The sequence below is a fragment of the Procambarus clarkii genome, chromosome 81 (assembly GCF_040958095.1).
Source record: "Procambarus clarkii isolate CNS0578487 chromosome 81, FALCON_Pclarkii_2.0, whole genome shotgun sequence".
Taxonomy (NCBI): domain Eukaryota; kingdom Metazoa; phylum Arthropoda; class Malacostraca; order Decapoda; family Cambaridae; genus Procambarus; species Procambarus clarkii.
In genome coordinates, this window is record NC_091230.1 from 9175882 (window position 1) to 9200906 (window position 25025).

At 45.3% G+C, this 25025-nt stretch overlaps 1 protein-coding gene across 1 annotated transcript in view; it reads right to left on the minus strand.

The window, feature by feature from the left end:
- The window catches only part of LOC123773031 (insulin-like peptide receptor), a 531432-nt gene that overhangs the window by 28437 nt on the left and 477970 nt on the right, over nucleotides 1–25025 (minus strand). Inside the window, exon 30 of the mRNA XM_069315507.1 lies at nucleotides 5267–5364. Within this exon, the coding sequence (XP_069171608.1) occupies nucleotides 5267–5364 (98 nt within the window). The remainder of the gene's footprint in view (nucleotides 1–5266; nucleotides 5365–25025) is intronic.

A 25025-nucleotide genomic window follows, 5' to 3' on the forward strand; every position in this document is an offset into this window, starting at 1 on the left:
AGCTGAAGGAATGGTCGAACAAATGGTTGTTAGAGTTTAACCCAACCAAATGTAATGTAATGAAGATAGGTGTAGGGAGCAGGAGGCCAGATACAAGGTATCATCTGGGAGAGGAAATTCTTCAGGAGTCAGAGAAGGAAAAAGACTTGGGGGTTGATATTACGCCAGACCTGTCTCCTGCAGCACATATCAAGAGGATAACATCAGCGGCATATGCCAGGCTGGCCAACATACGAACGGCATTCAGAAACTTGTGTAAAGAATCATTCAGAACTTTGTATACCACATATGTCAGGCCAATCCTGGAGTATGCAGCCCCAGCATGGAGTCCGTATCTAGTCAAGGATAAGACTAAACTGGAAAAAGGTTCAAAGGTTTGCCACCAGACTAGTACCCGAGCTGAGAGGTATGAGCTACGAGGAGAGACTACGGGAATTAAACCTCACTTCGCTGGAAGACAGAAGAGTTAGGGGGGACATGATCACCACATTCAAGATTCTGAAGGGAATTGATAGGGTAGATAAAGACAGTCTATTTAACACAAGGGGGAACACGCACAAGGGGACACAGGTGGAAACTGAGTGCCCAAATGAGCCACAGAGATGGCTCATTTGGAAGAAAGAACTTTTTTAGTGTCAGAGTGGTTGACAAATGGAATGCATTAGGGGGTGATGTGGTGGAGGCTGACTCCATACACAGTTTCAAGTGTAGATATGATAAAGCCCGATAGGCTCAGGAATCTGTACACCTGTTGATTGACGGTTGAGAGGCGGGACCAAAGAGCCAGAGCTCAACCCCCGCAAACACAACTAGGTGAGTACAACTAGGTGAGTACACACACACACACACACACACACACACACACACACACACACACACACAGGCCCAGGGGGCCTCGTAGCCTGGTGGATAGCGCGCAACAACTCGTAATTCTGTGGCGTGGGTTCGATTCCCGCACGAGGCAGAAACAAATGGGCAAAGTTTCTTTCACCCTAAGTGCCCCTGTTACCTAGCAGTAAATAGGTACCTGGGAGTTAGTCAGCTGTCACGGGCTGCTTCCTGGGGTGTGTGTGTGTGTGGTGTGGAAAAAAAAAATAGTAGTTAGTAAACAGTTGATTGACAGTTGAGAGGCGGGCCGAAAGAGCAAAGCTCAACCCCCGTAAAAACACAACTAGTAAACACACACACACACACACACACACACACACACACACACACACACACACACACACACACACACACACACACACACACACACACACACACACACACACACACCACACACACACACACACACACACACACACACACACACACACAATGTATGGAATGATGGAATGCATTAGGAAGTGATGTGGTGGAGGCTGACTCCATACACAGTTTCAAGTGTAGATATGATAGAGCCCAGTAGGCTCAGGAACATGTACACCTGTTTATTGACGGTTGAGAGGCGGGGCCGAAAAGCCAGAGCTCAACCCCCGCAAGCACAACTAGGTGAGTACAACTAGGTGAGTTCAAGATCTGATATTTAGCTTCAATGAGTGTACCCTCACCATGTTTACCATCTTAATAAGGGAGGTTAAGATGGAAGCACCCTTGGGAATGAGTGATCACCGTGCTTGTTGTTGTTATAGATTCAGCTACTCGGAACAACTTCCAAGTAGCACGGGCTATGGTGATCTTTGAGTGCTTGGCAGAGCTAAGACTTATCTCCCCAAAAAAAGAACTAGAAAACAAAAGGCTGGCATACCGAAAGGGGAATTATGAGAGGATGAGAAGTTTCCTAAGGGATATACCATGGGACGCAGACCTCAGAGCTAAGTCTGTACAAGACATGATGGACTTTGTCACCCAAAAGTGTCAGGAGGCAGTAAACAGGTTTATTCCGGCCCAAAGGGAAAAATCCGAGAAGCAAAAGAAGAATCCATGGTTTAACAGGGCATGTATGGAAGCAAAGGTACTGAACAAAAGGACGTGGAGGAACTTCCGAAATAATAGAACACCAGAAAGCAGAGAGAGATACCAGAGAACCAGGAATGTGTATGTTAGTGTGAGAAGGGAAGCAGAGAAAAATTATGAAAATGATATAGCAAGCAAAGCCAAGACCGATCCAAAGCTACTGCACAGTCACATCAGGAGGAAAACAACAGTGAAAGAACAGGAAATGAAACTTAGAACAGGCGAAGACAGGTATACAGAGAATGACAGAGAGGTGTGTGAGGAACTCAACAAGATGTTCCAGGAGGTCTTCACAATAGAACATGTTGAGGTCACTGCGCTAGGAGAAGGGGAGGGGGCAGTAACCCAGGCGGCCTTGGAAGGGTTCGAAATTATGAGAGATGAGGTCAAGAAACAACTTTTGGATATGGATGTGAGAGAATCTGTTGGTCCAGACGGGATCTCACCATTGGTATTGATAGAGTGTGCAGAGGCACTCTTCTTGCCACTCTCCATAGTGTATAGTAGGTCACTGGAGATGGGAGACCTACCAGAAATATGGAAGGCGGCTAATGTGGTCCCAATAAACAAAAAAGGTGACAGACAAAAAGCACTGAACTACAGGCCAGTGTCCTTGACTTGTATACCATGCAAAGGGATGGAGAAGATCGTGAGAAAAAATCTAGTAACACTTCTGGAGAGAAGGGACTTCGTGACATATCGCCAACATGGGTTCAGGGAGGGTAAATCTTGCCTTACTGGCTTAATAGAATTCTACGATCAGGTGACAAGGATTAAACAAGAAAGAGAAGGCTTGGCAGACTGGATTATTTTGGATTGTCCAAAAGCCTTTGATACAGTCCCCCATAAGAGGCTTGTACATAAGTTGGAGAGACAGCCAGGAATCACTGGTAAAGTGCTCAAGTAGATAAGGGAGTACCTAAGCAATAGGATGCAAAGAGTTACAGTGAGGGGTGGGACCTCAGATTGGCGTGAAGTCACCAGTGGAGTCCCACAGGGCTCTGTACTCGGTCCTTTCCTGTTTCTGATATACGTAAACGATCTCCCGGAGGGCATAGACTCATTCTTCTCAATGTTTGCTGACGATGCCAAAATTATGGGAAGGATTAAGACAGAGGAGGACTGCTTGAGGCTTCAAGAAGACCTAGACAAGCTGAAGGAATGGATACATGGAAAGCCAAACTAATGGAGGTGGCGACAAGACACTTTCTAAGACAACATGTCAGAGAACCCACTAGGATGAGAGGAAAAGATGAACCAGTGAGACTCGACCTAGTCTTCACTCTGAACGAATCCAACATAATGGAAATCGGCTTTGAGGGCCCAGTAGGAATGAGCGAGCACAGTATACTGGCGTTTGGGTATCTGGTTGAGGAAGGGTTATTGAACTCGAGGAGGGATACTGCAAACAAAAAACTGGCATTCCGAAAGGGAAACTATGAGGAGTTAAGAAAATTCCTAACAGATATAACATGGGAAACAGAGCTCAGGGGAAATACGGCCCAAGACATGATGGACTTCATCACGCAGAAGTGCAAGGAAGCAGCAAACAAGTTTGTTCCAGTCCAAAAAGAAAACAATGAAATGAAGATGAGAAACCTATGGTTTAATCAGAGATGTAGACTAGCTAAGCAGCAAAGTAAAAAGGCATGGAGAAACTATAGGAATAACCGGACACATGAGAGCAGAGAACGATACCAGAGTGCCAGGAATGAATATGTCAGGATGAGGCAGAAAGACAATGCGAAAATGACATCGCAAGCAAGGCAAAGACTCAATCTAAATTGCTGCACAGCCACATCAGGAGAAAAATAACAGTAAAGGAACAGGTAATGTATATAAGGATAGGGGCAGAAGGATTCACTACAAACGACAAGGAAGTGTGTGAGGAACTGAATAAGAAATTCCAGGAGGTCTTCACCTTAGAGCAAGGAGAGATTCCAGAGATAAGAAAGGGAATAGTTAACCAGGAACCACTAGAAGAGTTTGAGATTACCGGTGGGGAAGTAAAGAAGGGTTTACTAGAGTTGGATGTGACAAAGGCTATAGGCCCAGATGGAATCTCCCCTTGGATACTAAAGGACGGACCAGAAGCACTGTGCCTGCCACTCTCCATAGTGTATAACAAATCGCTGGCAACAGGGGAACTGCCAGAAATTTGGAAAGCAGCTAATGTAGTTTTGATATACAAGAAAGGGGATAGGCAGGAGGCACTGAATTACAGGCCAGTGTCCCTAACCTGCATACCATGCAAGCTGAGGAGAAGATTGTGCGAAGAAAGCTAGTGGAACATCTGGAGCGAAAGAACTTTGAAACACAGCATCAACATGGGTTAAGGGATGGCAAGTCCTGCCTCACAGGGTTACTTGAATTCTATGACCAGGTAACAAAAATAAGGCAAGAAAGAGACGGATGGGCAGACTGACATTTTTGGATTGTCAGAAAGCCTTTGATACAGTACCACACAAGAGGCTAGTGAAAAAGCTGGAGATGCAGGCTGGAGTGAAAGGGAAGGTACTCCGTTGGATACAGGAGTACCTAAGTAACAGAAGACAACGAGTCACTGTGAGGGGTGAGGTCTCGGATTGGTGTGACGTCACAAGTGGTCTCGCAGGGGTCAGTCCTTGGGCCAATACTGTTTTTGATATATGTCTAGGATCTCCCAGAGGGTATAAAATCGTTTCTCTAAATGTTTGCTGATGATGCAAAAATTATGAGGAGGATTGAAACAGAGGATGATAGTAAGAGGCTACAGGACGACCTAGATAGACTGAATGAATGTTCCAACAAATGGCTGCTAAAGTTCAACCCGAGTAAATGCAAAGTAATAAAACTAGTCGGTGGAAACAGGAGGCCAGACACAGGATACAGAATAAGAGATGAAGTACTTAATGAAACTGAAAGAGAGAAAGATCTAGGAATTGATATCTCGCTAATCCTGTCTCCTGAAGCCCTCATAAAAAGAATTACGTATGCGGCATATGCGAGGCTGGCTAACATCAGAACAGCCTTCAGGAACCTGTGTAAGGAATCATTCAGAATCTTTTATACCACATACGTACGACCAATCCTGGAGTATGCGGCCCCAACATGGAGCCCATTCCTTGTCAAACAGCGATTGAGAGGCGGGACCAAAGAGCCAGAGCTCAGCCTCCACATGCACAACTAGGTGAGTACACACCCGTTCAGAATGACATAGTTTACATATATTTTAAGATAAGCCTGATGAGTCCTTCCATAATCCCGCCTGCCTCAGTCTGATGGGTCCTGTCCCCGCAGCCTCTCACCACACCGCGGAGTGTCTCACCTTCCTCACTATGATCTGAGGAAGTGATGAGGGCCAGGTCGTCGTCGCTCTCTCTGGCAGCATGGGACATGAAGCCGCTTCTCTCCGTCTGGTGGTACCTGTGTGGGGGATCAGCATGGTCGTTATCATCATGTAAGTGGAGGATAATATGGTCGTTATCATCATGTAAGTGGAGGATAATATGGTCGTTATCATCATGTAAGTGGAGGATAATATGGTCGTTATCATCATGTAAGTGGAGGATAATATGGTCGTTATCATCATGTAAGTGGAGGATAATATGGTCGTTATCATCATGTAAGTGGAGGATAATATGGTCGTTATCATCATGTAAGTGGAGGATAATATGGTCGTTATCATCATGTAAGTGGAGGATAATATGGTCGTTATCATCATGAAAGTGGAGGATAATATGGTCGTTATCATCATGTAAGTGGAGGATAATATGGTCGTTATCATCATGTAAGTGGAGGATAATATGGTCGTTATCATCATGTAAGTGGAGGATCATCATGGTCGTTATCATCATGTAAGTGGAGGATAATATGGTCGTTATCATCATGTAAGTGGAGGATCAGCATTGTCGTTATCATCATGTAAGTGGAGGATAATATGGTCGTTATCATCATGTAAGTGGAGGATAATATCGTCGTTATCATCATGTAAGTGGATGATAATATCGTCGTTATCATCATGTAAGTGGATGATAATATGGTCGTTATCATCATGTAAGTGGAGGATAATATGGTCGTTATCATCATGTAAGTGGAGGATAATATGGTCTTTATCATCATGTAAGAAGAAACTTTATATACAGTGGAGAGCAACTGCCAGAAATTGGTCTGGCAGAGGGATATCATGTAGAGAAAATGCCCAATAATAACACATTTCCATTAACCCCCACGTAATGGAGGTTAGGATGGGGGTGGATGGTTGTATTGATGTGAAAACAAACAAAACAAATAAACATGGCTAAGAATAAGATGCAACAACATGAGACCAAGGTCCTAGTATCAGAGATCAGGTCCAAGGCAGTTAGGGTGATGCACAAACAGTACTTTCCTCCCAGAAATACGATAAATTTGAAGTTAGGTAAAAGGAGGTCAGGTGGAGGGCAGCTGAGTTGATGTGTAAAAACAAAACATTCTTCCAACAATATAGTTACAATATTGACCATATATCCAAGCTTATTATGCGAGGGGCAGTTAGGTTCATATCCAAAAAATATATCTTTTCTAACAATATAGATACAATATTCCACAAAGATCCAAGAAGGTTAAGCATAGGTCATTTAGGTTTTTACCCAAAATCAAACCCTTTTTTAACAATGAAGTTGCAATATTCAGCAAAGATGAATACAGGTTAGGCACAAGTCTGTCAGGTTTATATCTATAATTAACACACTTCTAAGAATATATTCACAAACCAAAAAAACAGCTATAATCCAGGGTGTAATGGAAGTTGGAAGTACACATTAACAACTCTAACAGTTAACCTCTGCTCTGGAAGTGACGGCCTTAGGAACATTTAGTAGAATTTGGCTTTGGTTTGAAATATTTAGGGTATATTTAGTGGTATTTACTCAAATTGTGACCAAATTTGGATAAATTTTGCTTCTATTTGGTTTAATATGGCATAAATTACATCTGAATAAATGGGGCAATGGTGGCAAAAACAGGCTATTGTCTATGAATGTATGGATTGTGGAGTATGTGTATGTATGTATGTATGTATGTATGTATGTATGTATGTATGTATGTATGTATGTATGTATGTATGTATGTATGTATGTATGTATGTATGTATGTATATATGTATGTATGTATGTATGTATGTATGTATATATGTATGTATGTATGTATGTATGTATGTATGTATGTATGTATGTATGTATGTATGTATGTATGTATGTATGTATGTATGTATGTATGTATATATGTATGTATGTATGTATGTATGTATGTATGTATGTATGTATGTATGTATGTATGTATGTATGTATGTATGTATGTATGTATGTACGTATGTACGTATGTACGTACGTACGTACGTATGTATGTATGTATGTACTCACCTAGTACTCACCTAGTTGTGCTTGCGGGGGTTGAGCTCTGGCTCTTTGGTCCCGCCTCTCAACTGTCAATCAACAGGTGTACAGGTTCCGGAGCCTATTGGGCTCTATCATATCTACACTTCAAACTGTGTATGGAGTCAGCCTCCACCACATCACTTCCTAATGCATTCCATTTGTCATCCACTCTGACACTAAAAAAGTTCTTTCTATTATCTCTGTGGCTCATTTGGGCACTCAGTTTCCACCTGTGTCCCCTAGTGCGTGTGCCCCTTGTGTTAAACAGCCTGTCTTTATCAACCCTGTCAATTCCCTTGAGGATCTTGAATGTGGTGATCATGTCCCCCCTAACTCTTCTGTCTTCCTACGAAGTGAGGTTTAATTCCCGTAGTCTCTCCTCGTAGCTCATACATCTCAGCTCGGGTACTAGTCTGGTGGCAAACCTTTGAACCTTTTCCATTTTAGTCTTATGCTTGACTAGATATGGACTCCATGCTGGTGCTGCATACTCCAGGATTGGTCTGACATATATGGTATATAATGTTCTGAAAGATTCCTTACACAAGTTTCTAAAGGCCGTTCTTATGTTAGCCAACCTGGCATATGCTACTGCTGTTATCTTCTTGATATGAGCATCAGGGGACAGGTCTGGCGTGATATCAACCCCCAGGTCTTTCTCTCTCTCGGACTCTTGAAGTATTTCATCTCCCAAGTGATACCTTGTATCTGGTCTCCTGCTTCCTACCCCTATCTTCATTACATTACATTTGCTTGGATTAAACTCTAACAGCCATTTGTTCGACCATTCCTGCAGCTTGTCCAGGTCTTCTTGAAGCCTCAAGCTGTCCTCCTCTGTCTTAATCCTTCTCATAATTTTGGCGTCGTCAGCAAACATTGAGAGGAATGAGTCTATACCCTCTGGGAGATCATTTACGTATATCAGAAACAGGATAGGTCCAAGTACAGAGCCCTGTGGGACTCCACTGGTGACTTCACGCCAGTCTGAGGTCTCACCCCTCACTGTAACTCTCTGCTTCCTATTGTTTAGGTACTCCCTTATCCACTGGAGCGCCCTACCAGTTACTCCTGCCTGTTTCTCTAGCTTATGCATCAACCTTTTATGGGGTACTGTGTCAAAGGCTTTCCGACAGTCCAAAAAAATGCAGTCCGCCCACCCTTCTCTTTCTTGTTTAATCTTTGTCACCTGATCGTAGAATTCTATCAATCCTGTAAGGCAAGATTTACCTTCCCTTAACCCATGATGATGGGTTGTCACGAAGTCTCTTCTCTCCAGATGTGTTACTAGGTTTTTTCTCACAATCTTCTCCATCACCTTGCATGGTATACAAGTTAAGGACACTGGCCTGTAGTTCAGTGCCTCTTGTCTGTCACCCTTTTTGTATATTGGTACTACATAAGCAGTCTTCCATATTTCTGGTAGGTCCCCCGTTTCCAGTGACCTACTATACATTATGGAGAGTGGTAGGCAAAGTGCTCCTGCACACTCTTTCAATACCCATGGCGAGATTCCATCCGGCCCAACAGCTTTTCTCACATCCAGCTCCAATAGGTGCTTCTTGACCTCATCTCTTGTAATTTCGAACCTAACAAAGGTCACCTGGTTTGCTGCCACCTCTTCTAGCGCCACGACATCTCCCTGTTCTATTGTAAAGACCTCCTGGAACCTTTTGTTGAGTTCTTCACACACCTCTTTGTCATTCTCTGTGTACCTGTCCTCGCCCACCCTAAGTTTCATCACCTGTTCCTTCACTGTTGTCTTCCTCCTGATGTGACTGTGTAGTAGCTTGGGTTCGGTCTTGGCTTTATTAGCTATATCATTTTCATACCTTTTCTCAGCTGCTCTTCTCACACTGACATACTCGTTCCTGGTTCTCTGGTATCTCTCTCTACTTTCTGGTGTTCTGTTATTACGGAAGTTCCTCCATGCCCTTTATGTATATATGTATGTACGTATGTACGTACGTACGTACGTACGTACGTACGTACGTACGTACGTACGTACGTATGTATGTATGTATGTATGTATGTATGTATGTATGTATGTATGTATGTATGTATGTATGTATATATGTATGTATGTACGCATGAATGTACGTATGTACTCACCTATTTGTGCTTGCGGGGGTTGAGCTTTGTCTCCTTGGTCCCACCACTCAACTGTTAATCAACTGGTGTACAGATTCCCGAGCCTACTGGGCTCTATCATATCTACATCTGAAACTGTGTATGGAGTCAGCCTCCTCCACATCACTTCCTAGTGCATTCCATTTACTAACTACTCTGACACTGAAAAAAATCTTTCTCATGTCCCTGTGGGTCATTTGGGTACTAAGTTTCCACCTGTGTCCTCTTGCTTGTGTTCCACCCGTGCTGAAGAGTTTGTCTTTGTCCACCCTGTCAATTCCCCTAAGAATTTTGTAGGTGGTTATCATGTCTCCCCTTACTCTTCTGTTTTCCATGGACGTGAGGTTCAGTTCCTTAAGCCTTTCCTCATAGCTCATACCTCTCTGTTCAGGGACAAGTCTGGTGGTATACCACTGAATCTTCTCTAAATTTGTCTTGTGTTTAACGAGATATGGACTCCAGGCGGGAGCTGCATATTCCAGGATTGGTCTGACACAAGTGGTATACAGGGTCCTGAACGATTCCTTACACAAGTTTCTAAAGGCAGTTCTTATGTTGGCGAACCTATCATATGCCACTGACTTCTGCCACTTCCTTATTCCATATGCCACTGCCACTTCCTTTTGATGTGGGCCTCTGGGGACAGGTTCGGTTTGATATCATCCTCCAGATCTTTCTCTTCTCTCTATTTGACTCTTGCAGGATTTCACCTCCCAGATGGTACCTTGTGTAAAGCCATGTATGTATGTATGTATGTATGTATGTATTGTTACGGAGCCCCCTTCTATTTCTCTCCAAAATCTGGCTTTAGGAGTCATATCTGCTAATCTTGCTGATTCTCTGCGGTGCAGGGAGTCTCTTGATATATGAGGTGACCAGATTGGTCACCTAATTGGGGAGAAATTTGCATTCATAAGTTTGTAGGTAAGGAGGGGATGTCCTTGGTACAAAAAAATGGCTTCCCCTGCCTGCAAATCCGCCATTTTGTGGGCGACTCAAGCTGGCTGGCAATTGCCTGGCAGAAGTCACGTGGATCGCCCGACCAGTCATGGCCCGCCGTTAGCCCCTGGAGGCGTCGTCCAGAGTTGATCTGACTGTGGACGAGAGTTGTCGTGTGTCGAGTAGCTCCCCGCCAAACACACACACCGAAACTACGACGTTGGTACAACGTTCGAACAAGTTTTAACACCTCCTAACCTGTTAAAACAACCAATATAGCAAGTTGTATCAACGTTCTAATACGTCATAAACACGTTCAGCCAAGATGTAACAACTTTATTACAAGTTGTAACAAGCGGAAAATAGAGACAGTTTAGGTTTGTGTTTCCAGGGTCTCGAGGTGGGAGGCTCTGGGAGCCTCGTTCAGTGGATCATAAGCAGCCATCGTAGACCACCATCAATGCTGCAGACCCCGTGCTCCTGGAGAGCAAGAAGGGGCCAAATTTAGTGGTAAAAGAAGTGCCAAAACTTGAGGTATAGGTCGGCGACGACTCTGGAGGGCGTAGCCTGACTCCCGCGGGTCAGGATGGTGTAGCAAGCAAGCCTGCAGTGCCTGGGTCACATCTACTGAGGACGTTGGAGAGAAGACACCGTTTCTAGGTTAAAGACAAATGCCTTTGTGGAAGGAACGTGTGTATATCAAATACATCAAATATCTATATATGGTATTGTTATGATCCCAGGCAGACGAAAAACGAGTCTCCCCTTTGAAAATTATTTTATCAAGTCCGACCTAATTAGAAGGTCTAGGAAATATAGAGGTGAAGGCTCAGATGTAAAATAACTGGTTGGATTTGATAAACAATTTGATATTATGGGCAGTGAATAAGAAAATATATTAATGACTGGTTAAGAGATGTGAATAATATGCTGGAGGTGTGAGGCTCACTTAGAGAGGAGCTTAAGTCACTTGAGTACCAGACATCGCGAGGGGAAGCTGCGCTCTGTGTGAGCTCCTGTCAGAGAGGGACCCCTAGTGATATATCTCCAAGAGAAAGGAAGTGTGCAGACGTTCCAACTGTGGAATCGAGCTGGGAACGTTGTGGTCTCAAGTCCTGGACGGCGAGGAGAGTTTATTAAGCCGCCCAGAGACATTATCGTGGGCCATGGGAGCGCTCTGAATCAGACGCCATCAGAGGGATAGCGCACTCGACTAGACAATCTGTGGTAAGCACGATTTTAAGCCAGTCTATCGTGACTACTTGTAGTTGGTCATGTGCGCAGCGACAGTAGTAATGTTTATTGATAAGTTTGACATGTTCTGGAAAGCAGGAAGCCTAAATAAGAGGACGGAGATGAGAGACACAGTTGGAGGGACAAGCAGCATATCCTCTCCCGTCGACTGCCTGAAGCCAACTGACTGGCAGTGGAGGGCCCTCCTAGAGTTGAGGAGCCTCCCGCTGGGCAAGGCGGAGCATGGACCAGCCCAAACGAGAGAGTCCACTCTCACAGTATGTAGAGAGCAGATAGATGTTTGATGCAAACATATTGTGTGGATTATTTCGTCTATGTGTTTATAAGGAAACGTTTTTATTGGAGTTTCAATGAGTTGCAGGTTTGTCTTTGGGGAAGAAGTTGCTGAGAACTTCGAAGCCAGCACAGAGGGAGTAGTTGATGAGACTCCAAGGTAGTGGAGGAGAGGACCTCGAGCTGTGAGGAGAAGCAGTGAAGAGGAGTGTCACATGCTTCTGTAGAGGTGGTGAAGCACCATAGTTGCTCGAGGGAACTTCATGGTGTAGCAGCCTAGAGGAGCTACGGAGGATCCTGGTAGTTAAACCCGGAAGAACCTGAAGAGATCAGGGTAGTGAACTTCCAGATGTGGAAGGGAAGTTCTGGTTGATTACTGGTAGGGAGGTGATAGAGTGTTTGGTTGTCAGCGTGCAAGACACAGTGAAAGGTGAGTGATTGTTTGCCATTCTTGTGCCGAGGAATGTTTATACTGAAGTATAGAGTTACAGTCATAGGCTGGATTACCTACAGTTCTATGTGTTCTAGGACTGATAGGGTGATCGATGGATCATTGTTGTATATCGAGGAACAATTATAATGATATTTATGTTACTGCATTCATACGCCAATTTTCCTTGCATATGTTTACAGATGTATATTCTCTTGCTGATAGTGCAACATTGTATTATAAGACTTGATCTACTTGAGGAGGTTGGTAGTATTAGGTGGTGAATCAGGAGATAAAATACCACTTGATAAGCAGATGATAGAGTTCTGATGGTGTTGGGGTGCAACCTGACTGAAATAGTATAGAGTGTAGGATTCATTATTATTATGTGTGTATGTATTGTGTATGTGCTTTGTCCAGTAAATGTATTCAAATTTGCTGGTGTTTGCCCTTGTCCTAGTGAGGCTTCCCAGGATGTAGTAAAGAAGGAGAGAGAGAGAAAGAACCAAGAACCACCGCTGTGGACAGGGTAGAACAGAAAACTAATAAGTCAAAAGGGATTGAGGAGATCACATCACATAAGGAGAGAGTGGGGAATCACAGCGGCTCGAGTGGGTGTGTGAACGTGACAACGAGGCTAAGTATTGGAGCCACATCCCCTAAACGTGTGACGTTGAGCCCCTCTTCAAGAGCGAGAAGCGCCCGGGGTGATCTCCTGGTAAAGTATAAGCACTCTACCGAGTTGTGGGTTGGGTTGTCCAGAAAGAACGACGACAACACCACCAACCTACAATATAATAAATTGGGGGCCTGTCCGGGAGAGTGAACTGACACACCCACACCCTGTCCAAGAGTGGATTTGTACACCCCTTGCTGAAATAGATAAACTGTGTCCCCGCAGGTGTATATTCTCTCTCTTGGGAAGACTCACAGGACACGATGGATAAGGTGCAGGCATTTGTGGAGTCTGGCAAGCCTGAGGACCTGAAAGGTTGCATGAGGGATCAATTAAAACAAATAGCAGAAAAAGGTGGCATCAGGTTGAAAGCATCTAAAGTAGCTGGGATGAAGGATGAGATCCTGAGGCAGTTAAGAGCCAAAAGTGAAGCGGCAGAGCAAGGAGCCCAGAAAGGAGCTGAAAGTGGAAAGAAGGAAGATGGGCAGGATGAAGTGAGGTCCCAGGGATCGAGTGGGAGCAGCAAGAGTAGCCGCAGTAGCAGGAGTAGCTGAAATAGGAGCTTGGAGAGATTCCAGTTAGAGCTCCAGATGCAGCGTGAGGACAAGGAGAGACAGTTCCAGCTGGAAAAGATGAAATTGGAACTCCAGATAAAAAAATGAAGCCGAGAGGGAAAAATAGAAGACCAGACTGGAGGTAGAAAAAGAGAAAGCCAGGCTAGAGGTGGAGAAAGAAAAAGAGAAAGCCAGGCTAGAGGTGGAGAAAGAAAAAGAGAAAGCCAGGCTAGAGGTGGAGAAAGAAAAAGAGAAAGCCAGGCTAGAGGTGGAGAAAGAAAAAGAGAAAGCCAGGCTAGAGGTGGAGAAAGAGAAAGCCAGGCTAGAGGTGGAGAAAGAAAAAGAGAAAGCCAGGCTAGAGGTGGAGAAAGAAAAAGAGAAAGCCAGGCTAGAGGTGGAGAAAGAAAAAGAGAAAGCCAGGCTAGAGGTGGAGAAAGAAAAAGAGAAAGCCAGGCTAGAGGTGGAGAAAGAAAAAGAGAAAGCCAGGCTAGAGGTGGAGAAAGAAAAAGAGAAAACCAGAATAAGGGAACTGGAGTTGGAACAAGAAAAAGAAAAAGAGAAAACAAAACAAATGCAGATAGAAGCAAATAGGGCTCTGGCTGAGCGAAGGATTGAACATGGGTTGCCGGAGAGCACCACCCAGGTATCACACTCACCAGATGTTAGGGTTAAGGAGAAGGACATTCCCTTGTTTGTTCCCGAAGAGGCAGAAAGCTTTTTCGAGCACTTTGAAAAAGTAGCCAGTATCAAAGAGTGGCCACAGGAGGAATGGGCCCAGCTGGTCCAGTTAAGATTGACCGGTGCAGCAGGGAGGCATATAACCAATTGTCACTGGAAGAGTGCCAGGATTATGCCACAGTTAAGAGCAGCATACTGTGCTCGTTTCAGCTAACCCTAGAAGCTTATAGGAAGCGCTTCAGAGAGATGGTGAAGGTTGGAGCATGTACTTTTGCTGAGACAGCAACGGATCTGGAAAGACGATTCCAGAAGTGGATTGAGGCTGCTGGAGTTGGATCTTATGCTGACCTGAAGCAACTGATGGTCATGGAGAAGTTCTTGGAGATGATGCATCCCGAAACAAAGTTCAAGATCTAAGAAGCAGGGATAAAGGAGGTGAAAGATTCCGCAGATAGGGCAGATATGATTACGGAAGCATACAAGAGCTTGAGGGAGAACAGAGTGAGAAGCGAGGCAAGACGCAGCAATCGCAGATCCAGTGGAGTCTGGGGAGGAAGAAATTATGAAAGACCCAAAGGAGTCTGGGGTGAGAAGAATTTTGATAAATGGGCAGATAAACGTAAGTACCCTAAAACTCAGAAGAGTAGGTCGCGCACTTCGTCTGAAAGTGAAGATGGAGGAGCTAAACGAGAAACTAATCGTGATCCAGGAAATCAAGAGTCCAGTAAAGCCCCACAGAGTGCAGGTAGTGTGCCTGGCTCGAGGAACTCTCATGCGAGTGGACAAAGTCAGAGCCGCTCTGGTACATATAGAAGAGATTTTTCCCAGGTGAGGTGTTACAATTGTAACGGATTGGGTCACGTGATGCGAGATTGTAGGCAGGGCAAAAGAGTTGTGACCCTGGCCATGTGTGACCCCCGAAGTAAATATACTAATGTGTTCCAAGACAAACCACAGAAGGTGAACTTAGTGAACGAGAGGTATAGGCCGTTCATGAGCAAAGGTTGGATCAATATAGGAGGCCAGCCTGAGGTAGAAGTTGGTATCTTAAGTGATACCGGAGCTAATCAGAGCTTGATTACTAGAAGCCTGATTGGGAATGATCGAGGGTTAGCTGGCAGGAGTAAGATGAAAGTATATGGGTTATTGTCTGAGAGTGACATGCCCGTTTGTACTGTCCAGCTAAGGTCGGAATATGTGTCGGCGGAGGTGATGTTGGGAGTGTGCCCCGACATACCTGTTCCAGGAGTCCAAGTGATCCTGGGGAATGACTTGTGCGGGACAAAGGTGTTGCCAAGAGTCATGGCGGAGACTGTGCCAGAGGAGTGCCCAGAAGGCCACGGCACGGGTGGGACACCTGAGATTGTAAACCTGACTGACATCCGAGGAGATGCGTCAGGAGACTGCCAAGCCATTGAGTACCCTGTCTCGGTAGTGATGAAGACAGAGGTGGCCGACGAGGAAGACGCTGGAGAAGATGAGACAGTGTCGATTCAACCTGTAGAGGATATCGACGTAGATATAGCCTGGTTATTTGAGGAAGGTCCGACTCAGGAAATTCAATCTCGGTGAGGTCAAAAGTGAAGATGACCCAGCCGAAGAAGAATCATGTGAAGAGAATGGACATGAGTAGAGCTCAGCCTGCTGAAATTAAGAGTCGGAAGGCGAATACAACTGTGCTGAGTAGAAATGAGGAAGGATGTGGACATACTGAGGACGAGAGTAAAGCGTCAAGTTGTCCACGAGCACAGAGGCATATGGATAGTGGAGTTAAGTTGATTGAGATGTCAGGAGTTGACATGATTCACAGAAAACGTGGAGGAGAGATAGTGAAGAAAAGTAATAGCCGAGAAAATGAAAGGAGAAGAGACAGTATGTGTGGAGAGATGCTTACGAGCACTCTAGGAGAGGTAAAGTGACATGTACGGTCGAGTGCTGTTGGGTGTAGTACAGTGCTCGAAGAAACTTTTAGGGAACGAAGAAGAGTTGAAGAAGAAATGGAGTTGTATAGAGGTGAGAAGTGTGGGAAGAGGATGATGATACAAGCTTGGAAGAATAGAAGAAAGCCAAGAACTCGATCGAAGTCAAACAGGATGAGGTCTCGGATAAATGAGGAGACGAAAGGAAGGATCGTCGGTGAAGACGAGGGAGTGAAGTATGATGACAGGAGACGGAAGTATAATGGCAGTACATGGAAGTGTGAAGACGACAGAGGAGATACAGACAGTAGGTGTCTTGGCTCTGGACGTGAAGAGAAGACGACGAGGAAACGGAGGGTGGAAACATAAGCAGAGTGGACCGATGGAGTGCAGGCGTCCTAGGAGGACAGCCTAGCCAAGAGGTGCCAGAGAAGTCAGATCGTTTGTGAGAAGATCATGTTTCTGGCGAGTTGTGAGCCAGATATTGCAAATTACAAGGCGCGACGGATGTGCAGTGTACATCGATGATATTGTAGTGTTCGCTGATTCCTGGAAGGATCATGTGGATCGACTTTTAGATTTGTTTGATCGACTGGAGAAGGCCAACATGACGATCAACTTAGCAAAAAGCGAGTTCGGGAGAGCCCGCCTGGAGTACTTTGGATATATAGTAGGGCAAGGCGAGGTTGCCCCGGTAAGAACAAAGGTGAAGGCCATTGACAACTTCCCGCTGCCCAGGAGTAAGAAAGAATTGTTGAGATACCTCGGTATGATTGGATATTACCGGAAGTTCTGCGGAAATTTCTCCACCATAGCCGCTCCTATGACGAGTTTGCTATCAAAGAGCAAGAAGTGGGAGTGGAATGGAACAGCACAAGAAGCGTTTGAAAAGACCAAAAGACTGTTGACCGAGGCGCCTGTTCTAGTGTCGCCCAATTTTGGAGCACCGTTTACGTTATTTGTAGATGCCAGTGATATAAGGGCTGGAGCTGTATTAACGCAGCAGAGTGATGGAATTTACCGCCCCGTGTCTTTCTTCTCGAAGTAGTTCGTTAAGCACCAGAGGTCGTACAGTATGGTCGAGAAAGATACTTTGGCCCTTGTGATGGCATTGAAACATTTTTAAGTGCATGAGAGTGGGGAAGGACACCCAGTAACGGTGTATACAGACCATAATCCCCTAGTTTTCCTGAGGAAAATGAAGCATGCGAACCAGAGGGTAACCAGATGGTTTTTATTGCTCCAAGAGTATGACCTAGTGATAACGCACATAAAGGGGCGAGACAATATAGTAGCTGATGCATTATCTCGAGCCTAGCCACTAGAATAATTCTCAAAAACAAGGGGGAGGGAGTGTTATGATCCCAGGCAGCCGAAAACGAGTCTCCCCTTTGAGAATAATTCTATCAAGCCCGACCTGATTAGAAGGTCTAGGAAATATAGAGGTGAAGGCTCAGATGTAAAATAGTTGGTTGGATTTGATAAACAATTTGAGATTATGGGCAGTGAATAAGAAAATAGATAAATGACTGGTTAAGAGATGTGGATAATTTGCAGGAGGTGTGAGGCTCGCTTAGATAGGAGCTTAAGTCACTTGAGTACTAGACATCGCGAGGCGAAGCTGCACTCTGTGTGAGCTCCTGTCAGAGAGGGACCCCCTATATATATATATATATATATATATAGTGATATATCTCCAAGAGAAAGGAAGTGTGCAGACGTTCCAGCTGTGGAATCGAGCTGGGAACGTTGTGGTCTCAAGTCCTGGACGTCGAGGAGAGTTTATTAAGCCGCCCAGAGACATTATCGTGGGCTGTGGGAGCGCCCTGATCAGACGCCGTCAGAGGGATAGCGCCCTCGACTAGACAATCTGTGGTAAGCACGATTTTAAGCCAGGCTATAGTGATTACTTCTAGTTGGTCGTGTGCCCAGCGACAGTAACAATGTTTATTGATAAGTTTGACATGTTCTGGTAAAGCAGGAAGCCTAAATAAGAGAACGGAGATGAGAGAGACAGTTGAAGGGATGAGCAGCACGTCCTCTCCCATCGACTGCCTGAAGCCAACTGACTGGCGGCGGAGGGCCCTCCCAGAGTTGAGGAGCTGCCCGCCGGGCAAGGCGGAGCATGCACCAGCCCAAACGAGGGAGTCCACTCTCACAGTATGTAGAGAGCAGATAGATGTTGGATGCAAACATATTGTGCGGATTATTTCGTCTATGTGTTTATAAGGAAACGTTTTTATTGTAGTGTCAATGGGTTGCAGGTTTGTCTTTGGGGAAGAAATTGCTGAGAACTTCGAAGCCAGCACAGAGGGAGTAGTTGATGAGACTCCAAGGTAGTGGAGGAGAGGACCTCGAGCTGTGAGGAGAAGCAGTGAAGAGGAGTGTCACGTGCTTCTGTAGAGGTGGTGAAGCACCATAGTTGCTCGAGGGAACTTCATGGTGTAGCAGCCTAGAGGAGCTACGGAGGATCCTGGTAGTTAAACCCGGAAGAACCTGAAGAGATCAGGGTAGTGAACTTCCAGATGTGGAAGGGAAGTTCTGGTTGATTACTGGTAGGGAGGTGATAGAGTGTTTGGTTGTCAGCGTGCAAGACGCAGTGAAAGGTGAGTGATTGTTTGCCATTCTTGTGCCGAGGAATGTTTATACTGAAGTATAGAGTTACAGTCATAGGCTGGATTACCTACAGTTCTATGTGTTCTAGGACTGATAGGGTGATCGATGGATCATTGTTGTATATCGAGGAACATTTATAATGATATTTATGTTACTGCATTCATACGCCAATTTTCCTTGCATATGTTTACAGATGTATATTCTCTTGCTGATAGTGCAACATTGTATTATAAGACTTGATCTACTTGAGGAGGTTGGTAGTATTAGGTGGTGAATCAGGAGATAAAATACCACTTGATAAGCAGATGATAGAGTTCTGATGGTGTTGGGGTGCAACCTGACTGAAATAGTATAGAGTGTAGGATTCATTATTATTATGTGTGTATGTATTGTGTATGTGCTTTGTCCAGTAAATGTATTCAAATTTGCTGGTGTTTGCCCTTGTCCTAGTGAGGCTTCCCAGGATGTAGTAAAGATGGAGAGAGAGAAAGAACTAAGAACCACCACTGTGGACAGGGTAGAACAGAAAACTAGTAAGTCAAAAGGGATTGAGGAGATCACATCCCATAAGGAGAGAGTGGGGAGTCACAGCGGCTCGAGTGGCTGTGTGCACGTGACAACGAGGCTAAGTATTGGAGCCACATCCCCTAAACTTGTGACGTTGAGCCCCTCTTCAAGAGCCAGAAGCGCCCAGGGTGATCTCCTGGTAAAGTATAAGCATTCCGCCGAGTTGTGGGTTAGGTTGTCCGTAAAGAAGGATCAACGACGACAACACCACCAACCCACAATATAATAGTATCAGCATATTTATTAGTACATTAGTATTACTATAGGCTGCAGGGCAGCTAGTATTTACGACTGTTGAAGAAGACAGTGTGTGGACGACGTGGCAGTTGGTGAGGCGGTGCCCAACGATGGCAAAGAGCCCCCGCTTGAGAGGGTGTGAGACCCCTTTTTTAAATCTGCCCAGCTGACAGAGTCGCCAGAGGTCGTGATGATGTTGAAGGTATGCCTGAGTCTTCCTTCACTCGTCAGTGGGGCAAGGCCGGAATTGCTGTTTGCATTTTACCCCATGGTTGACTGAAGGGCTCCAAGGTGAATAAGTGGCACCCAGGTAGTGGGAGCATGAACCTGCAGTGTTGGGCATTACGTGCTCCTCACCTTTCAGATAAAGTGACTGGTGAGTTACGTGATAGGTTCGTCGAGTCACAGTGTTGCCAGGGTCCGTTATGAGAGGCAGTGTTGTCAGAAAATCCGTGAACTCAGTGATAGTGTTGCCACAGCTAGTGAAAGGACTGAAACAGTGAAATTAGTGGGTGTTGTCGTGTATGCTCAGTGACGTAGAGATGGAGGACGACAAGGTAAAGAAATTCGTTGAGACTAAGGACGAGAGCCTGCTAGAGGAGTGCACCAAGGCGCAGTTCCAACTTTTAGTCAACCATTTTGGCATCCGCCTGAGAACGTCCAAGGTGGGGGAGCGCCATCTGGAGATTATGGCGCACCTCGAGGCGCAAAAAGAGCCCACTGACGAATAGCCATCCCAGGCACCTGCCAGTGTAGGAAGGACCCATAGTGAACGGGGAAGCAGTGGAGGGTCCTGCTGCAGTAAGAGGAGCCTGCAACTAGAAATATGAAGATGCAACTTGAAGCGCTGCTGCGGCGAGAACAGAGAGAAGCCCAGCTGCAGCTAGAAAAGAGAGAAACCCAGATGCAGCGAGAAGAGAGAGTAGCCCAGCAGCAGCGAGAGGAGAAAAAAGCGCAGCTGCGACGAGAAGAAAGAGAAGCGCAGTTGCAACGAGAAGAATGCGAAAGAGAGGCGCAGCTGCGACGAGAGGAGTGGGAGGCACAGCTGCATCAAGAGGAAAGAGGGAGACAACTGCGACATGAGGAAATAGAGGCAAACAAAAAAGTCGAATTGCGATGCGTTCTGCGCGGGCTGCCCTCAATACCTGCACGGAGGGATGACTTCAAGGTAAGGGAGCGTGACCTACCCACTTTTAAACCTCTAGAGGCCGAGGCTTTCTTCGAACATTTTGAGATAATAGCAACATTGAAGGAATTGCCGGAGGTAGATTGGGCTGCGTTGGTGCAGAGTAGGTTGCTGGTGAAGCCAGAGAGGCTTATAACATGTTGGACATCAAGGAGTCTGCCAGGTACCACAAAATCAAGAAAGCGGTGCTCCACGCATATAGATTAACCCCGGAGGTCTACAGGAAACGTTTCCATGAGTGCACAAGGGCATCAGGAAGGTCATATGTTGAGACCGCTTGGGACATGGAGTGCATGTTTCTACGGTGACTGAAAGCCAAAGAAGTAGAGACGATGGAGGAGCTGAAGCAGTGTATTGTGATTTTATGTCGAAATTTAAATTGTCGATTGAAAAGTTTATGTCGATGCTCCATCCAGAACTCAAGGTCAGAGTGAAGGAGGCAGGTATTAAGGACCTTAAAGCTGCAGTGAACCGAATCGACATGTTGGAGGAGGTTCTACAGCTTCGGAGGGAGGGACCGTCCAGACACTCGCCTTACACAAGGTCTGGAGGGAACTTCAAGTGTTCAGGAAGAGCGAGGACGGGCAGGGACTCTCCCACTAGTAGTTTACCCAACGAGGTGAATCGGTTCCAGAGCTCGAGGGACGCGAGGAGGAAGACTCATGCTGTGAGCGGTGAACCAAGCTCGGGAGCTGGAGGTGCTGCCCAGGAACCGACGACGGGGAGTCAAGGAAGACCCAGGGAATGTCTGCTATTAGCATTGTCAGGATGACTGGCTATGGCTCGCCCAGGGGAAGCGGCCGATGCTACAACTGTGGTGTAAAAGGACATTATGCCCATGAGTGTGACGAACACCAGAAAAATATGGGACTGATGTTAGAAGAAGAAAGGGTGTTTGTTCATACCCCGTATTATAGTGGACCCAATGTCAATGGTTGGAAGATGAAGTTGGGTAAACACCCCTTCGTTTTCGGGAGCACCGTGAAGTTTGGGAAGTTAGACCCAGTGGAGGTTGAAATGCTTCGTGATACGGGTGCTGACATAAGTATAGTAGCCAGGAGTATTCTTCCCAACAATTTTATGAAATTACCTGTGGGAGTGGTGAGAATACGTAGTGTGGGAGAGGAGTATAGGTTACCACTTCACGAGGTACAGCTGATAGCCGACTATGGAATCGAGAAGGCTATCGTAGCTGTAGCCCGTAAGTTACATTTGGAGCATGTACAGATGGTGATGGGTAACGACCTTGGTGGAGGCAGGATACAATCCGATTGGGCCATCAGTGCCTATGTGTCAGGCAGTGGTGCAACCATGTCAGGGGAGGTGCCGGTCGACTCAAGTAGTGGTGAAGAAGCACACCGCACCAATGATAACTTTGCCAGGGACGACGAAAACGAGGGCGAGAATGCAGAGAGGTCATCGGGGCACGCAGAGAGCCCCCGACGAGGACCTGCGGCTAAGCCTAGTGATGCATGTAGACGACTGACGAGATGCAGCTGTACAAGCACCTGGGGTGGTGAAGGTGCTGCAGGCCGCACTCCCTCCACATAAAAATATGATTAAGGTGAGCTCAGTTGATGAGCGAACGGCGGTGAGGGGCTGAGTGGAAGAGCCATGACACAGTGCACCCTACGCCGGCCAGATGAGTAGTGGGAGGTGCAAGAAGAACCACCGTGGCGGGGTGAGCCACTGTGTGGTGGATAAGCCACACAAACCGAAGAAGACGTCTACTAGGAAAAGAATCTCACGGAGAAATGAAGATGTTCGTCGAGAACAATGGAACGAATGGTATGGGAAAGATAATGGAATGAAAGCAGGGAACAGGAATACCCAGGGTAGGCGCCAGCCTAGCCAGAGGGGCGCTGGGCCATTGCAAAAGCCTAGTGTGGAAGAGAGGAAGTTACTGGATGGGGGACAGGTAACAGGTGTCGCTGTGAGGAGACAGCGTATTTACAGGAGAAGAGGCGACTCGTCATCACCTTGCAGTGATGACGAGTCGTTGGAGTGTACACGGAAGGAGGATCCCTTATAGATGTTCTGGGAATACCCACCCCCAGCCGGTCCTGTGCAAGCTGGGAGTATAAGAATGCAAGTAACTGGCGAGATGGTACGAGCCACGTCAACAACTGGAGGAGTGACGCTTCCAGAATGGAGGGCGCAAGAGCATAGGTTGCCCTCTCCAGTGCTGCTCATTCGATATGACTCCTATTTTAAGGGGAGGGGTATGTTACTGAGCCCCTTTCTATTTCTTTCCAAATCTGGCATTAAGAGTCATATCTGCTGATTTTGCTGATTCCCTGAGGTGCAGGGAGTCTCTTGATATATTAGACGACTAGATTGGTCACCTAATTGGGGGAGAAATTTGCGTTTATAAGTTTGTAGGTATGGGGGGGGGGGGGGAAGTCGCGCCTTTGGTACAAACAAAATAGCCCCCACCCCCCCTGCCTGCAAATCTGTCGGAAAATCCGACACCATTTAATATATCATACAGACAGATAATAGCTGTGTTGTATAAACAAGTTAACCATAGAAAACGTAACTTGTAGTGGAATTACCGTCTAAAGAAAACGGGATATCATCACCACATACTATTATAATTCACCAGCTATTCTGCTGGGAATTATTCTTAAATACATTAGTCTTTGGACTTTACCATCATAAAACATCTCATATAAATTAACTTAATTATCAATATTAAAGTAGAGTAAATGTGACCCTTCTATCACTTTCTGTCATGTGGACAATGTAAGCCAGGCGTCAGGGGAGGAAGGGGCAGCCATTGTTGTTGATACTAGACCAGAGGCTCACAGGAAGCAAATTCGGCTCCTGTTAATTTACTTGGACGTAGTGTTATGGAAACTAAAGGTGTACCATTTTCAACACGCTGTCTACAAATCAAGTTAAGTGTTCTTTCCGAAACCCATGCATCTTTCATTTATGGCCATTAATGTCATTATATAGGGTGATCCGGTTAGAGCACGACATAGCCTCAAACTAAAGGTAATTAAGCCAGGTCTTTATTGTTCCATGTATAGTGTTTTCTCTGATATACCTGTCATATATAGATTCTGGCTTCACAGCTAGCGCACTTTTGACAGGTCAAGACGAGGAAGCAAGATTTTGTGCACCAGTTACTGGGTGATGGAAGCTACCTCAAAGAGGATAATTTGGTGTCTACACCCTAGTTATACCTGGTGGACTAACCTGCTGTACTATAAGATAAGGAACCTTTTCAATGTATGTAGTCTAATTCTGTAGTTTGATTGGCTGCATATATATAAACTAATAAATCTCACAGGTCGGTTCCCACATTATTTGGACCTTCGGAACCGGAATATTCGGTCCTTTGAACCCACATTTGGTCATCTTAGTACCGGATGAACCAGTTAACCAGTGGATTCATTAAATATACTAGTGCAGTGTTATTTAAACAAAGAGAGCAGTCATGACGGCGGCGTTGACTCGTGCGAGTTCACGAGCCCTGCTCAGTTCAGATCAGCTTCGTCTGCGGTTTCATGTACACCCACAGATTTGGTGGCGTGTTATTCTGTGAAATGACAGCGCTAATATAGAAGCCAGCCAAATTAGTGACTGTGTCTTCGCGATATTGTTCACGGATTTCGTGGTGTTACATTTCGCGAGAGATTATCTACGAATTTTGTGGACTTTATTTCGCGAGGTCACTAATAATATTTAATACTTCTAGATAATATTAGAAGTTTCATAGAGGCTAATTAAGAGGCTATTATCAATAATGGTGTATATTATTTCTCCAAAATAGAGAATCATTTAATATATATTGCACTAGTGATCACAGTATAATATTTACTAATTGCCAACCCACAACAGGGTAGGATATTAACATTGACTAGTTGAACTATTATCGTTCATCCTAGTCCCATTATTACCATAGTCAGTTGTACTATATTGAATAACCTAACACCATTAATGAATGGTGCAGACCCTATTTTGGGTGTAATTTTTATCAACTCGAATTGAGTTGTATATATAATAATTTACTTATGATCATTACACCTTTGAGTGATTAATTAGTGTCTCTACCATCCTAGGGTGATATAGAAGAGCTAACCTAAAGGTACTTCCAGTGTCACTGGTTTATCACTCAAATCATTAGTGTGTATGATTGTATATATATAATGTGTATTAATTTTAAGTGCTAACCTCTAGTAGAGGTAGGATTATTGCCTAGTGAG